Below are 13,947 nucleotides of genomic sequence, written 5' to 3'. Positions count from 1 at the left end.
CCAGCCAACAGAAGAAGACAGATGAGTTCTAAAGGCTGCACACAAGGGGATGTTAATTGTATCACAGAGGTTTCAAGAGTTACTAAAACTCCTGGCCTTAAATTCTGAGGCTTTTGAATAACATTTTCAAGCAAGGTACCACATAATTCAGCTGTCCATGGTTGTGAGAAAGGGATAGGCAAAACAAGCTGTCTGATCATCTTCAGTTTTCACACTGAAGCAGCAGTGGGAGGGGATGGAGGAAGCAGAGAAAACATTTATTTCCACAGTTCTGAATGAAATGTCTGCAATTTGATAACAGGTGTGCTATATTGATTTTGAGGGAAAGTGGGATGAGAGAGCTAAAGGCGTTAACTTTGACCTTTCTTCTACAGGTCATAAACAGTCACTCACAGTTCAAGGTTTCAGGTCAAATCTCAGCCTGCTTAAACCTCAGGCAAAAAGAAGCATCAAAATTAAAACCTTTTGCTAGTAATGGAAGACAGAAATAAGATAAAATGTAGACATCCTATACTACATGAGGATTTTATCATAACATCCCTTTTTCTCTCATATAAATGCTGAAAAACATTTTTGAAGGGAAACTTCCTGCTTGATGGTCATCTAGCTCTGGTATTTCAAACAAACTTCCCTTGTTGGGGCAAAGAGGAAGTTTGCTGTCATCATCTTCAGCAGTTGTGAAAGTTTGCCTGAGCCCAGCGATGCTTTCTTCAAGCTAAAACAGTATAAGTACAGAGAGAGGGGGCTGCTATGTTTCTGTAAAGGAAAAGCAAATATTGTAAATGTAGTTTGTGTTTCTAACTCAGTGAATAAACCATTAAATTACCTTCTGTCTCAAGACCTAAGAAATTTTTTCAGGCTTTGACTGGTTATTGACTTTCTGGCCAGAAGTCATAGCCATGCTACAAGAGATACTGTTTCAGCAGAAAAGGACAGATTCTTTTAATAATAAACATAAAGTAAGATATATGAATGAGAAGACAAAAAGTAGAAAGCTAGGTGGGGGAAAGCATGATTTAGACATGTCAGGAGTTTCTCAAAACATAGACGATATGATGGCAGCTCTGTTACTGCAGATGCCCTCCCAACCCCTCTGGTCAAGGTATCTCTCAGATCAAAACGATACCAGGACCATGGTACGAGACCCATGGTCTTAGAGCTCTGTGCTTCTCCCTTGCTGTAATCCCAAGCTAAAAAGTGAAGTACCTCAGCTTTTTTTTCTTTAAGAAAAAAAACCCCAAAATTTTTCTTCCTTGCTCAATTCTTGGTTTTGGCAAGTTGAAAGTTCACAAACTTCTGCGTCTGGGTTCTATCCTTTTATCCACCAACCCTGAACAAAGACTATTTAGCAACCATTTTGAGATCTGGACTTCAGGCATCTTCTCAGGATCCTTAATTTTCTTTCACATGAACCAATATTAGAGAAAATCTCCTTTGACAAAGCTGTATAAATTTTGTGATTAAAGCAGCTCTGCAAACTATCCAGCAGATGAAGCACTCTTGCACAACTATACTAAACTGCTCCAGATTTTATTCTGCTGAGAAAAACTCACTATAACATTTCAAGTCGTATTTCAAAATCCACATTCAAATTCATTTGCCATTTGCTATTTCAAGAGATTTGCAATAAGATGAATTGAATTTTGACTACAGTTAGGAAGCAACACAGATAAGCTGGAAATAAGATTGTGTAACAATAAGTTAAACACACTTACAATGAATGGAAATTGTATTTATTATTTCACTAAGAAAAAACAGATGAAACTCCATTAGAAAGATGCTTAATCTGTTTCCTCATACAAGTTTTCATCAGCTTTTGGCAGGTTAATGCTAATGGCTGCCCTGAGGTTGGCCCAGAATAGGGGGCGCTTGCTCCTCTCCTTCGGCCACTCCATGTAGGTGCGCTTTGCCATGAGAGCTTTCAGCTTGTGATACCTGGCAGGGATAAGGTACGGAGGGATGGGCTCCAGTAAAATGAGGATTAAGCTGTTGGATTTCTCACTGAATAACTTGTGATGGGCAAAGTACAGCTCATAGTGGCACCACTCACTCTGCACAAAGTTGGGAGACAACACAAAGATGGACCTGTAGCTCTTCTCAATGCAGTTAATGATGTTCTCCACAATGCTCTTGCCGGGGATAAAGTTTCTCTCGTGCTGGCACAGTTGCACGCTGCCCTCCCCCCTCTCCAGGTTTGGGATCAGCTCGTTCTTCACCCACAGCGAATCGCGCTCGCTGTAGGAAATGAACGCGTGGAATTGCAGAATGGCCTCCTGATCTGCGGGGGGGGTGTGCCAAGCTCTGCGCTTCGTCTGCGTCCACTGCCAGGTCATCCGCACGTACCACGGCACATCCAGGTAGATGCACAGGAAGGCCACCGCAGCCACCAGCAGCAGGGTCAGCAGCAGAGCTGTCACCAGCAGCAGCGTCGTGTTGCAAGCCAGCGGGCTCAGGTGGAAGTCCTTGAGCTCTGTCCCTCGCAAGCCCTCTGGGTACTCGCACACGTAGGCCGCCGGCCAGCCAAACAGCTTCCCCCCGGAGCGCCTCTCCAGCTGGATAAAGGCTTGCAGCTCACAGGAACACTGGAACGGGTTGTGCCCGGCCTGCAGCTCCCTGACCCTCGGGCAGCTCTGGAAGAAGTCGGCAGACGGGGTGAGGATCGAATTCATCTCCACGTTCAGGAACTGCAGGGACGTGAAGCTGCCGCAGCCCGGCAGGTCGGCCAGCCTGTTCGATGCCAGGTTCAGCTCCTGCAAGGATTTCAGCTCCGCCACCCTGCTGGGGACATTGCTGATGTGATTGTTTTGTAGGCTGAGTTTTTGGACATTGGCTGGCAAGCACTCAAACACAGCATCCACCAACTGATTGGAGGACAGGTCCAGCTCTGCCAGAGACTCGGCCCACTGGCACTGCACGCCAGCTCCATCGTGGCGCAGCAGGTTGTTGCTCATGTCCAGGTATGTCAGGGATTTCATACGGCTCGTCATGAAGCTTACTTTGCGAAGGCTCTCAAATTTGTTCTTCTGCAAGATTAATGTCTCCAGCTGAGCTAGGTTGTCACATTTTTGAAAAAGAAAATCTGTTAAATCATTCTTTAAAAAATTTAGGTATCTAAAGGAACTCTTACGTGAAGGACAAAGCATATGAATCATCTCTGAATCAGCTATTGTCATCTCTCTAATATTCATGTCTGCAAATATTTTGTATAGGTTATCCTGTGAAAAGTACATGTCTGTGATTTTAATTTCCTTCATTGTCAATGCTTTCATGGAAGTACCTGAATAGTCAAAGTTATAATATTCAACGTCTAACTGCTGTGTTACATTGTTAATATTGAAGTATTCAACGGATGAGTGCCATACAGTCTGAAACATTTCCATGAGATCCTTCCAGCTCACTGACACATTTGTCAGTGTCAGATTTTGTAACTTGGATCCTTGTCTGAAATTAGATAATAAAGCTATCAACTTTTTTACATTTTTGTTTTCGATTTCTGACAATGACAGGCTTTCTGTAGTATTTTGTATCACAACCCAATCACCATCAGTTTCGGACTGATGACTCTTTGTATACAGGAGTGGCAGGCTCGTGATTTTTTGGTTAGAAACATCTTCTGGAAAATTTTTAGAAACAGATGTAAAGAGTTCATCTTCCACAGACAGGCTGACATGGTTCCAAAAAGTTAATGCAAACAGACACTTATACAGAAAAACGTTTCTGAGAAAGCTCATATTTAGTGTCATACTGTTTTCTCTTTCCTTGCAGGCGCTCAATACTTTTCTTAACTGTCCATTTTTGTTCCAATCCTGTGGAAATTAAAGAAACACAAGCAAAAAACAGATTGTATTATTAAGTAGCTGTGCAGGAACCATCAGAGAGAGAGATTTTTCTCAGGTTCCAACTTCTCATTTTTCCGTTTGATTCAAAAAGCAATTATTTTCTACAATCATTCGGGAGAGACATTCTTTATTCACAGACCACTGAAATTTTTATTTACATTATTTTAAAATGGACTTTTGACAGTAACACTTGAACTGAAACATAGCACGGAGGTTTAAGAGCCTGAATCAAAAGCTGAGTGTCTTCAGATAGCTGAGACTGGATCATCAGTGCTTCTTTTAACTAGGGAAATGATGGTGAGGGTAGAATGATCTATATTTATGCCCTGGGAAAGCCCATAGAAGGGTTCACTTCTTGTCTGAGCTTAAACATTTCCTTTAATTTAGACTCTGAAAGTGGGGTGGTCACATTTGGTCTGACAAGCGTACAAAGAGAACACCAGACACACACTGGGAATATTTGCAGGCTACACAAAAATATACACAAAAATAGATGTAGAACCTCTGAGCACAAAATCCAGCCCTGATCTAAGGACACTGACCTCAAACATCTCTGTTGTGAAAGAGAAGTTTATTTAAACAGACTTTAAAAGGAAAAATCATAACTGTGTCCTTGCTTTGGTTTTCCCGATTAGAGGTCACTTTTTCTTTCTGAATGTAGGAGTTTAGGAGAGCCAGCCTCCCTTTGTTTAAATCAGCCATTGAGAATATTGTCTTAAATCTCCTTTTAGCTATTGCATAAATCCATTATACGGCTCCTCTAAAAGAGGAACTGGTAAGAACTTGGTTAACAATTTTACATGTGTAAATCTTATTAAAAGCTGTTTTCCAGATTTCTAATATCTTTTTATTTCCTCTTCTTTCCCCTTCCCTCCCATTAATTTTAAATCATAATGTTGCCTGAGGTTTCCCACAGTACTTTTTAATGACTGCAGCGGCCTTTACCTTTCCCTTGATATTGAAGGGGTTAACTTGTGATTTTTTATTTCTAATGACTCTACAATGAGACAGTAGCTACCACCTGAGAGACTGATTTACAACTTCAAGGACTACATTCACTGTGCCATTAACTATTCCATAAGCTTTCTCAGAATTACTGGGGTAAAATACATGTTCTATTTCATCTAACAAACAAACAAACAAACAAACAAAAAAACCAAACAAAAACCACACCAAAAAAAAGTCCACTGAGTTCTTTAGTAAAGAACGCATGAAACTAAGCTTGGAAATCATCTAGAAATAGTGGGGCAATATGGCAAAACTTTTCCAGCCTTTTTCCAAATTCTCATTTGGAAAAATTATATGCATCACAGCCCCGAAAATGCATTTGGGCATATTCAGTTCTGTTCTTCTGATTGTTTGGGCAACTTTACTAATGTGTTTATAACTAACCAAAATACATAGCTTCAAGAGAAAACTGAAAAAAATCTACCTTTAAATCATTATTCCTTCTTTGGATAAAATTTCAGTAATATCCATGGACCAGATGAAAAAGGATCTGATTCTTCTACATGTGCTTTATTTTCCTTCTCTTTCATATATCCTAGCATTCAGTCAAATTATTTATGAGTACCTTCAAAATTTCTTTGGAATATCATATGAAGCAACACAAGTAAAAACTTTTATAACATATAACCTGTGATTGGAGGCTAATACTGTAGAAATTATCCTTCTTAGTCATATCACTTTTAATTCAGAAGTATCCTCATGTCTTCAAACGTGATAAAAGTAATCAAGAAAAGCAATCCAGAAGGCTAGGCAAGCCAAGAGCATGGCAAGAAAGTGTCCTGTTGTTTAAAGAGCAAGGGGAGAGAAAAAAAATGAGGTTTTAAGAGTTTTTCCAATGTAAAACTGGTAGAAACTGACTAAACTTCCATATAAGAAATAAAGAGAATGCATATAGCTGAGACAATTCAGTATTAAGACATGCACTTCGCAGGTTACCAACATAGCAAAAAACTAATGCTACAAAAATGCCTTTCACAAGGATGAAACACACCATCAGGTTAGACCCAGTTCCTGAACTGTAGAAAAATCAGGATAAACTACTGCCATCACTCTGCCCCCCTTAACTATGGGTGTAGTGCTAATAATGAGAGACTGCTACTTGGACAGGTTTTTTGGATAAGTATTCCGAACACAAGCAACCTCACCATCGTTCCTTACCCATACACTTGGAAAGAACATCGTACACTTGCTACAAAAAACAAGGCTCATTTACAAATAAGATACATAATATAAAACAATTACAGCTAACTAGCAACAGCACAAAGTCAACAAAATTAAAACTTTTCTCACCAGAAATCCCGGCTGTCCAAAAAAGCAGAAAATGTTCTCAGGAAAATAAAAAAAAACAAAAGAAACTTCCTGTAACTCTATCCTACTGAGTAACAATACTTAGGAACGCCCAAATTTTTATATACATGTTTGTGCCATCTACTGACAGCTTGTGAAATGGCATTTGCTTTTCTCTGGATGTATTTTTCACATACAACATTACTGTAATATCTCCACTATTCTATTATTATTGAACTTTACATTTTTATGCTTTGCAATATATTAAACAGGAGAAATATGAATCTTTTTACTACTTTCTACCTTCATTAAATTAATATGAAAATAAGTACTTCTTTTGAATAAGTCTCTATGCATTACTGTAATTTTTTGTCCATTTTGCTGCACCAATTTAGTTGTCAGACTCTTATCAAGGCTGGTTTATAAAAGTACCATTTGTCTTAGTTTAATTTCCATTTAATAGGAATGGAATAATAATCTCTCTCCTACTCCAGCAGTGTTGTCATTGGGTTAAACAGTGAACATGGAAACACTGAGTGGAATTTGGTTTGGATTTTTTTCTTTAATTAAAACAGAGTGGTGACTTTGGCACTGAAAGCCCAAACACAGGGTTATTGTCCTGGCAAAGATATAAACCAGTCTCTCTATTTCTGTATAATGTTGGTCAGAAATTCCACCATAGCTGAGATCTAAATACAGAACTGCCACACTATAACCTACCTTTCTGGGTTAGCATATCATTACACTTTCATTATTTAATATTTCAATTATTCAGGAAGCAGAGGAAATAATCTAAAAAATTACTTTTTCACTTTAAGGCTTATTCTGTAGATTATATTTAATTTCTCAGCCTCAGGTGAAAAGAGGTCATCCAAAAATGAAATTGAAAGATAGGACAGGTAGTAAGCAACAGAATATGGAAAATTCACTGCTATACTGCTGATGAGCCTTACAGTAATACTGTATGATTTCATGTGACCTCTTGGAGCAGCTCTCCTCAGTGGCTCACGATGGGCTGGTTTGCCTTCTGTGTCAAAAGTAACTTCTCTCGCTGGCAGACTAGTGATAGAAATGGTGCTGTGTTGCCTTTCACCACTGTAAAGGCCATGCTTCGCTTTAAAATGAGGTCGCAAAAAGAGGAACGGGTATGAGGAATTACACAGAAACAAGAACCACAGGCTGTTGGAGACAGCCTGCAACCCCTTTGCTCAACCAAGTGTTTCACCGACTGGAAATGTGTGCACACACCGCCGGCTTCTGTCAGGGGATTTCCCGCAAACACAGCGATAGGAGGTGCCGAGCGGCGTCTGAAACGCTGCATCTCCGTTCAGTTCCGCAACCCCACGGGTCAGTAAGTGCTCACTTTGAGGAATGATTACTTTCTTAAAAGAAAAAAAAAAAGTTTTATGCCAGCTCAGCAACTAGATTAATTTGGACTTTTCCTCTCAGAGGACGGGTGAGCACTGAACCGGTTTCCCAGCGAAGTAGCCACATCGCCGAGCTTATCTGAATCCAGGAAGCGTTTAGAGACAATGCTCTCGGGCACGTGGTGTGATTCTTGGGGTGTCCTGCACAGGGCCAGGAGTTGGACTCGTTGATCCCGATAGGTCCCCTCCAACTCAGCACATTCTATGATTCTATGAAATTCACCCCTTTTCCGCCTCATCCCGGACGCGGGGGTGGCGCCGGCCCTGAGGGAAGCGCTGCTGAAGCCGCGCCCGACGCTCCGGCCGGCGCTTCCAGCGGGGTCCCGCCGGGCCCCGCCGCGTCCCCCGCGCCGAGGGCCGTGAGGGGCGAGCATGGCGGCCGGGGCGGCTCCCCGCGCTGGGTCAGAGAAGCCTGAAGCCCGGGAAAGGCTCGGCAGCGGCATGACGCTAACACTTTACAGCAGGCGGCCACCTCACACAGCCGGAAGAAGAGCGAGGGACAAAAGCCAGCCCTCCCGCCCTGGGGCCGGCCCGGGCTGCCGGGCCCGCTCTGCCTCCTCCCCCCGCTACTGCCGACGTGGCGGGGCGGGGAAGGGAAGGAGCCGGGGGCGCGCCGGTCGGGGCACTGCTGAGCGGTAAGGAGCGCGGCGATTTCTGCATTTTCTGCCGCTTTTGACACTGGCTGCGCCACACAGCTCTGTCCCAGAGGGGAGTTTCGAAAAGGGGAAAAAGGAAAAGGAGAAGCGGGAAGTTGTGGCCGCTACGGGCTTGCGGGAGCGGCGCCCCCGCTGCTCCTGCCCCGCCTGGTGCAGGGGCAGAGGGCAGCGGGGCAGGGGGAGCTGCCTGGGGTGTTCGCCTGCGCTCGCCGTGCCCGCAGCGGCCCGCGGTGGAGGAGGGATAGCGGGCGTCGAGCGAGAGGGGAGCAAGGTGCCGTCGCCAAAAAAGTTATTCCTCCCTCCCGCTCGGGGACGGTGATTCGTGCCCAAAGCGCCCGGCGGCAGCTGGGCTGTGCTTTCCAGGGGAGATGAAACTCCTCAGACAGGCTCGGCAGGTGTGGCCACCGCCGGCCCCCTCAGCGCGGCTGGGCGCTGCGGGCCGGGCTCTCCCCCGCCACCGGTCCGGGCTGGCCTTAGCATCTCCCTCACAAACTCCCCGTAGAGTAATTCCCTTTGGGCGGAGCTGTCCGAGCTGATTTGGATCAGGACAGTCTCACGGATGAGAGGTTGAATGACGCTGGCCCCGGGTGCAGCCCGGCTCATGTGTTCTGCCAGACGCGGTAATTCGCGGTTACGTGCCGTGCTCCTGGAAGAAAGGTTCAGCAGGCAGCTGCAGGGACCGTGGCCCCAGTGGTACCCAAAGATGATCCAGCAGTGCAAAAATCCATGTGCACGTCTGTGTCATCCTTTAAAGAGTGCTGGGCTTACTCAGAGCTAATGCCCATTCAAAATTATGAAGTATGTGTGTAAAGGTTTTACAGGTTTTAATAGAGGATCCTCATCTCTTATGATGGAATTTGACTTACAAATACAAAAATTTTCCTCAGGTGATGCTGTCCATCACACAGTGAGTACTGTTACAACAATAGCACTACTTCCCTACAATAAAGCATTTTATAATATTTGCTGTATTTTTAATGGTAAGCTGTCAAATGCAAAGATTCTGACTTCAGAATTCATGTTTTCTGAAGATAATTAAGCTACAGTGTAAGCTGAAGTAATACAAGTGATAGCAAGTGCTTACTTTTTTACTTATGTTTTTTGTTCACTGGTCCAAAGTGCTACTCATGGAACTATTAATAGAAGTGAGCTCCATTCACATTAGATAAACAGGCTACTAAAGCTATAGATGTAGACAGTTCTATAAACTTTAATAAAATATACTAATTTAAATACATGCTTCTTAGGCAGATTTCTCCTAAATCCCAGTTATGTTTTGCTTTTTGCCTTTTTCCCCCCCTGTTCTTAGTCTCTCCTACAATCTCCATTCTTCCTGACTGATGCAAACCTTTGAGCCATATTTAATTAATATGAGAGTCAATGAAAAGGCAGCATCTACAGAGAGGACTGTACAAGTCTTTTTATGCCATGCAACTCAACATTTTGCAAGCTCTCTGTCAAGGATTGTCTTCTGAGTGCCAGGTACACTGTTGTTACCAACACTTAAATTATAGTAATGACAGACCAGCAGTCCTTTTGGACTCTGGCAGTGCCACTTAATCAGCTGCAGAGTTTACTCTGTGACTTTATCTTTACCCATCAGCATCCTCAGCCTGATGACTGCACAATGGTGGAAAATACCTCCAAAATTACATTGGAAGATAAGGAATAAGTAAGACCAAACTGGTTCATAACTTAAAAAAAAAATCATTAACTACCTCATACAAGTTTACCTTGGCTTCAAAATTGAAGTTTAATCACACAGCTGGAATTTTAGGAGATGGTGAGAAGTGTTGCACTCCCCAAAGAGCAAGACTTTGGGACAAGTGATACAGAAACAGTGTGAGCAGTGACTCTGTGCTATGGCTGTGAAATGGCTCTAGGGCCCATGGCCTGTCATGTTCACGGATTATGCCCCTTCTCAATCACATCAATGTCACCACAGTTGTAGGTACAGAGAGTTATCCTCCCCTCTGGCAGTCAGTCAGCAGGCTGTAGGAACCCTGTGTATGTCTCAGCCATGAAAGGGAGAGCAAGAGCTGCTTGACTTTGCAGCTTGGATTATTTTCTTCTGCAATGGTCTTTCATACACACCTGATAGTGAATTTAGAAATTAGCCATGTGGAAACTCCTACATTTGACTACTCCAGACAAATTAATATCCTTTCACTCTCACTAAACCATATTTTGGAAAGCAGTAAGGCTGCTCTTTGTATTTGAGTGGGATCCTGCAGAGTGAGTGGAGTTACAGTATTATCCTGATGCCAGTGCCAGCATGCCACAGGGCTCCATGCTCCATGCTTTTGGAGATCTTACATCAAGGTTGTATTGTTTTTCAGCAGTAGCATATGGTAAACACTGTGTATTTTATAACAAACACTGAAATGTTTATGGTACCTAGAAGACTTTGCTTTCTATATTCAGAACTGAAAATGTCTGAAGATGTATCTGATGGCGCCCCACCTGAAGAAAAACCTGAAGTAATGGAGATGCCCAACAATGAGGTATTGCCTCATGAATCAGTACCACACCTCGTAGAAGCTGAGATCTTGCCTGAGTCTTCACAAGATCAGCATGGACAGGTCACTCAGAATGTTAGTAATGGAAAGGAAGGAGACACAGTCATTAATGAAAACCCTTTGACTGAAAATCTCGTTGAAGGCCTGCCTTCCAGCCTGCCTTCCAGTGAAGACACAACTGAAGACAAGCCCACCGAGTGCATTGAAACTGTAAGCCTTGATACAGAACCTGAATTGGAAGAAACACTGCATGAGCAAAGCAATCCAGTAAGCAACACTTTCTTTTCTCTAAAAGCCCTCCTCTCCTTGCATTGTGAGGACAGAATTTTGTATAATGTATGTCCTGTTTTTCACAAAAACCTAGGAATTTACGTGGAAAACCTACACAGGGATAAATTAAATTGCAACACCAAGCTTTTGAAAACTAGTGATAGTTTAATTTCACTTTTCCAGTATGATATTAATTTGGTCTTTCAAGTCTGGTTGCAATGAAACTTGCATTGTGTAAAGGTGATATGTTACTGGACACATTCTTGAGACAACAGTTTCTTAACATGATTTAAATATGGAATACTGATAATGGCTTAGCACTAGCCATTAATGTAAAAAGTGTGCAGCACCTCCTCTGGCTGTGTTTCTAGTGAATTCAGTTGTTAGGAGTTCCCTGTGCACATCTACTGAATTACACACATGAGGAGACTTTGGAAGAGAAGCCTCCAACTCTGGCTCCTGCCTCCAACCCAGCAAGGAGTCAGGTTCCTACCTCTCCCTCATATTAGCCTCAATAAATGGTATGGCTTTATAGGATTGGGTACCTGAAGAAATATTAGGACATCTGTAAAGACATCTCTGGAGAGTAAAGCTCTTCTAGGAAGAGATGATGTGAGCTATGCTTCTGGTTTTTTTGTGCACAGAAGTTTGAACTCCACATAATACCCAATCTGTCATCACCTATTAAATGCCAGACTTTGTTGCCTGACAGTTTCTTTGTGTTTCCTCCTGCCTCTTGAGAACAAGATTTTTAGACAGTGGAGTAACATTTTTGTTCTTACAGGCTGCAGACTCCTCATCTAAAGCAAGTAGATGGGGAGCTTGGGGTACCTGGGGAAAGTCTCTTCTGTCATCAGCTTCTGCCACAGTGGGTAAGTGTTCAGTTGGTAAAATGTGTGGAAACAATTAATAATTTTCATGTGTCATTAGACAGATTAGTGTTGCATCTTAAGGATTCATAGACAATTTTGCCTTGATAAGCTTGGGAAGCATGATTTTTTTAAAGAGGAAGATGACCTTCCTAATTATTCAAATTATGGACAAGGTACTAGTCTTGTTTGTAAAGTTAATGAATTACTTGGTTGTGACTTCTTCATAGAGAGGATCATAATCCAATACAATTTCTATCAGGCAAAGGCTTATGGTTTCTCAAGTCAAAGCAACCCAGATTTTCATGCTCACTCATGTTAATGGTTTGTATGCCAGGTTTGACTCCTGCCTACACATGAATTCACTTGTAGTAAATCATTCCAGCTTTTCTTGCCACCAGTGAAACACTCACACTGTCACACTGCATTTCAGACAGTAGAACAATGTATTAAAACATGGGCCCTGTACTCCCTCTCCCTATACTCTCATTTCCAATGGTAGGTCAGTACAGTATGTCCTTGTGAGGACTTCAGGTGAAACTTAACTATTGCTCTTTGAAAACTCACTGTCAAAAAGCAAAGCATAGAAATATGTAGTTACAGTGGGAAATAATTTCTCACAAACCAGAAATGTTTTGTAACAAAACAATCTGTTAGCTGGTCAGTTCTTATAAAGGATCCACGGAACACTTTCAAAATATTAACATAGGAATTAAAATTAATTGCTAGTTACTAAAAATGATTCAATAGAGATACTGGTTTTATGATCCCATATAAGGCTCAATAATTCTCCTCTTTATCTCCTGTTTTTCATGGACAGTAAATGGTTTCTGTCTGTTTCTCAGAGGAGGGAAATTTCCTTGTCCTCTTTTTTTTCAGTAACATCCACAGTCAGGAGTAAATAACTACATTTTCTTTCAGACAACAACAATTAACATTTCTAGGTACATTCAGAATGGGTTTCTAGGGTGTGTGGAACAAGTTTGTTGTGTAGGCAGTCTGACTTGATAAGGTTGTGTGATGTCTGTTTTGAAGAGGCATGTCATCACCATGAATAAATATTTTTAGGGTTGTTATTGTCTAAAAATGAGCACAGCTGGAACAAGTCAAGTTGCCTTGGAAAAAGAGCTTCCACATGCAGAAAAGGAAAAGGAAAATTGTAGAATAATTTTAATTCAACATCAGAATGGTTGCACTATTTCACACTGAAGACCCATCTACTATTTAGGTTCTGGCAGTAACCAAGAACAGCTAGGAAAGCACCTAAACCCAGATGTATATAAAGCAGCAGTTTCCAATTTTCCTATTTCCTAGAATCTGCAGCATAGACAGACTTCTTGACCCTGGGATCAGGGTAGGTTGAGTTTCCATGTTACTGTCTAATAATTTTGAATCTTAACTTCATGAATTCATTTAACATAATTGACTATGAATTAAGCAGAAATAAAATTTATGTTCTTCCATGTTTTGTGAACCCAAGGTAACTTGGAAGACCAAATAGCTAGTCTTAGATTTGTTACAGGAAATCAATGCACCAGGTAATATTTTATATTCTTGATACAGAGGGCTTATTTCCTAGTTGTTTATTATGAAAATTCCTGCTTGATCCTCTAGAACACTTAACTGTCTCTCACTGTCATGGACACGATACGGTTCTGAACAGACCACATATTTCCTTCAGTATGATAATTCCCTAGTGAGATATATGGAAAAAAAATTAAAGCTATTGGGAATTTCTATAAGCTTTATTATGATTATTATTATATATTTATTATTCTCCTCAAAGTTACTCCATTCAGTATCTGATCAGTTCAACCAACACTTCATCTCCTGTTCCACACCAGAAAATAGTTTTGCTACAGACCAGTCCATTGTAAAGTTGCTATTCCTTCAGAGTAGCAAATGCTGTTAGTAAAACTGCCTTCTTGGAGTTAAGACTTAGTAGCAACACATTCAGTCTGTGATTTTTCTGTTGTTCTGCCATCATATTGTACAACACAGCTGCTTGTCTGGTGAAATATGACCAATATCTACTATTCCTAATGTTTTTCTTCAAAATTGTACTTTGTAAA

The 13,947-nt window shown here is 41.7% G+C and overlaps 2 protein-coding genes across 3 annotated transcripts in view; one reads left to right on the top strand and one right to left on the bottom strand.

Annotated features, from left to right (window-relative positions):
* Positions 1 to 1,781: 1,781 nt before the first annotated feature.
* LOC131083700 (toll-like receptor 1) lies at positions 1,782 to 6,164 on the bottom strand. The gene is made up of 2 exons (XM_058024592.1): positions 6,138 to 6,164; positions 1,782 to 3,806 (listed from the first exon to the last, which is right to left on the bottom strand). The coding sequence occupies exon 2, from the start codon at positions 3,741 to 3,743 to the stop codon at positions 1,782 to 1,784; it is 1,962 nt and encodes a 653-aa protein (XP_057880575.1). The 5' UTR covers positions 3,744 to 3,806; positions 6,138 to 6,164.
* Positions 6,165 to 8,170: 2,006 nt separating this feature from the next.
* FAM114A1 (family with sequence similarity 114 member A1) overlaps positions 8,171 to 13,947 on the top strand; it is a 30,338-nt gene continuing 24,561 nt past the window's right edge. The window contains exons 1-3 of one of the 2 annotated variants that reach the window (XM_058024558.1): positions 8,171 to 8,196; positions 10,642 to 11,003; positions 11,791 to 11,878. In XM_058024558.1, coding sequence (XP_057880541.1) covers positions 10,650 to 11,003; positions 11,791 to 11,878 — 442 coding nt within the window. In that variant the 5' untranslated portion in view covers positions 8,171 to 8,196; positions 10,642 to 10,649. Of the gene's footprint in view, positions 8,197 to 10,641; positions 11,004 to 11,790; positions 11,879 to 13,947 lie in introns of those variants that run through there. The other variant, XM_058024559.1, reaches the window with a different exon arrangement.

Source organism: Melospiza georgiana, chromosome 5 (assembly GCF_028018845.1).
Source record: "Melospiza georgiana isolate bMelGeo1 chromosome 5, bMelGeo1.pri, whole genome shotgun sequence".
In the NCBI taxonomy this organism is placed as follows: domain Eukaryota; kingdom Metazoa; phylum Chordata; class Aves; order Passeriformes; family Passerellidae; genus Melospiza; species Melospiza georgiana.
The sequence above is the reverse complement of the archived record's forward strand: the minus strand, read 5'-3'. Positions and strand labels throughout refer to the sequence as shown.

Excerpts from the sequence above, each read along its gene's own strand:
- LOC131083700 (XM_058024592.1), bottom strand. The coding sequence starts at position 3,743 with ATGACACTAAATATGAGCTTTCTCAGAAACGTTTTTCTGTATAAGTGT.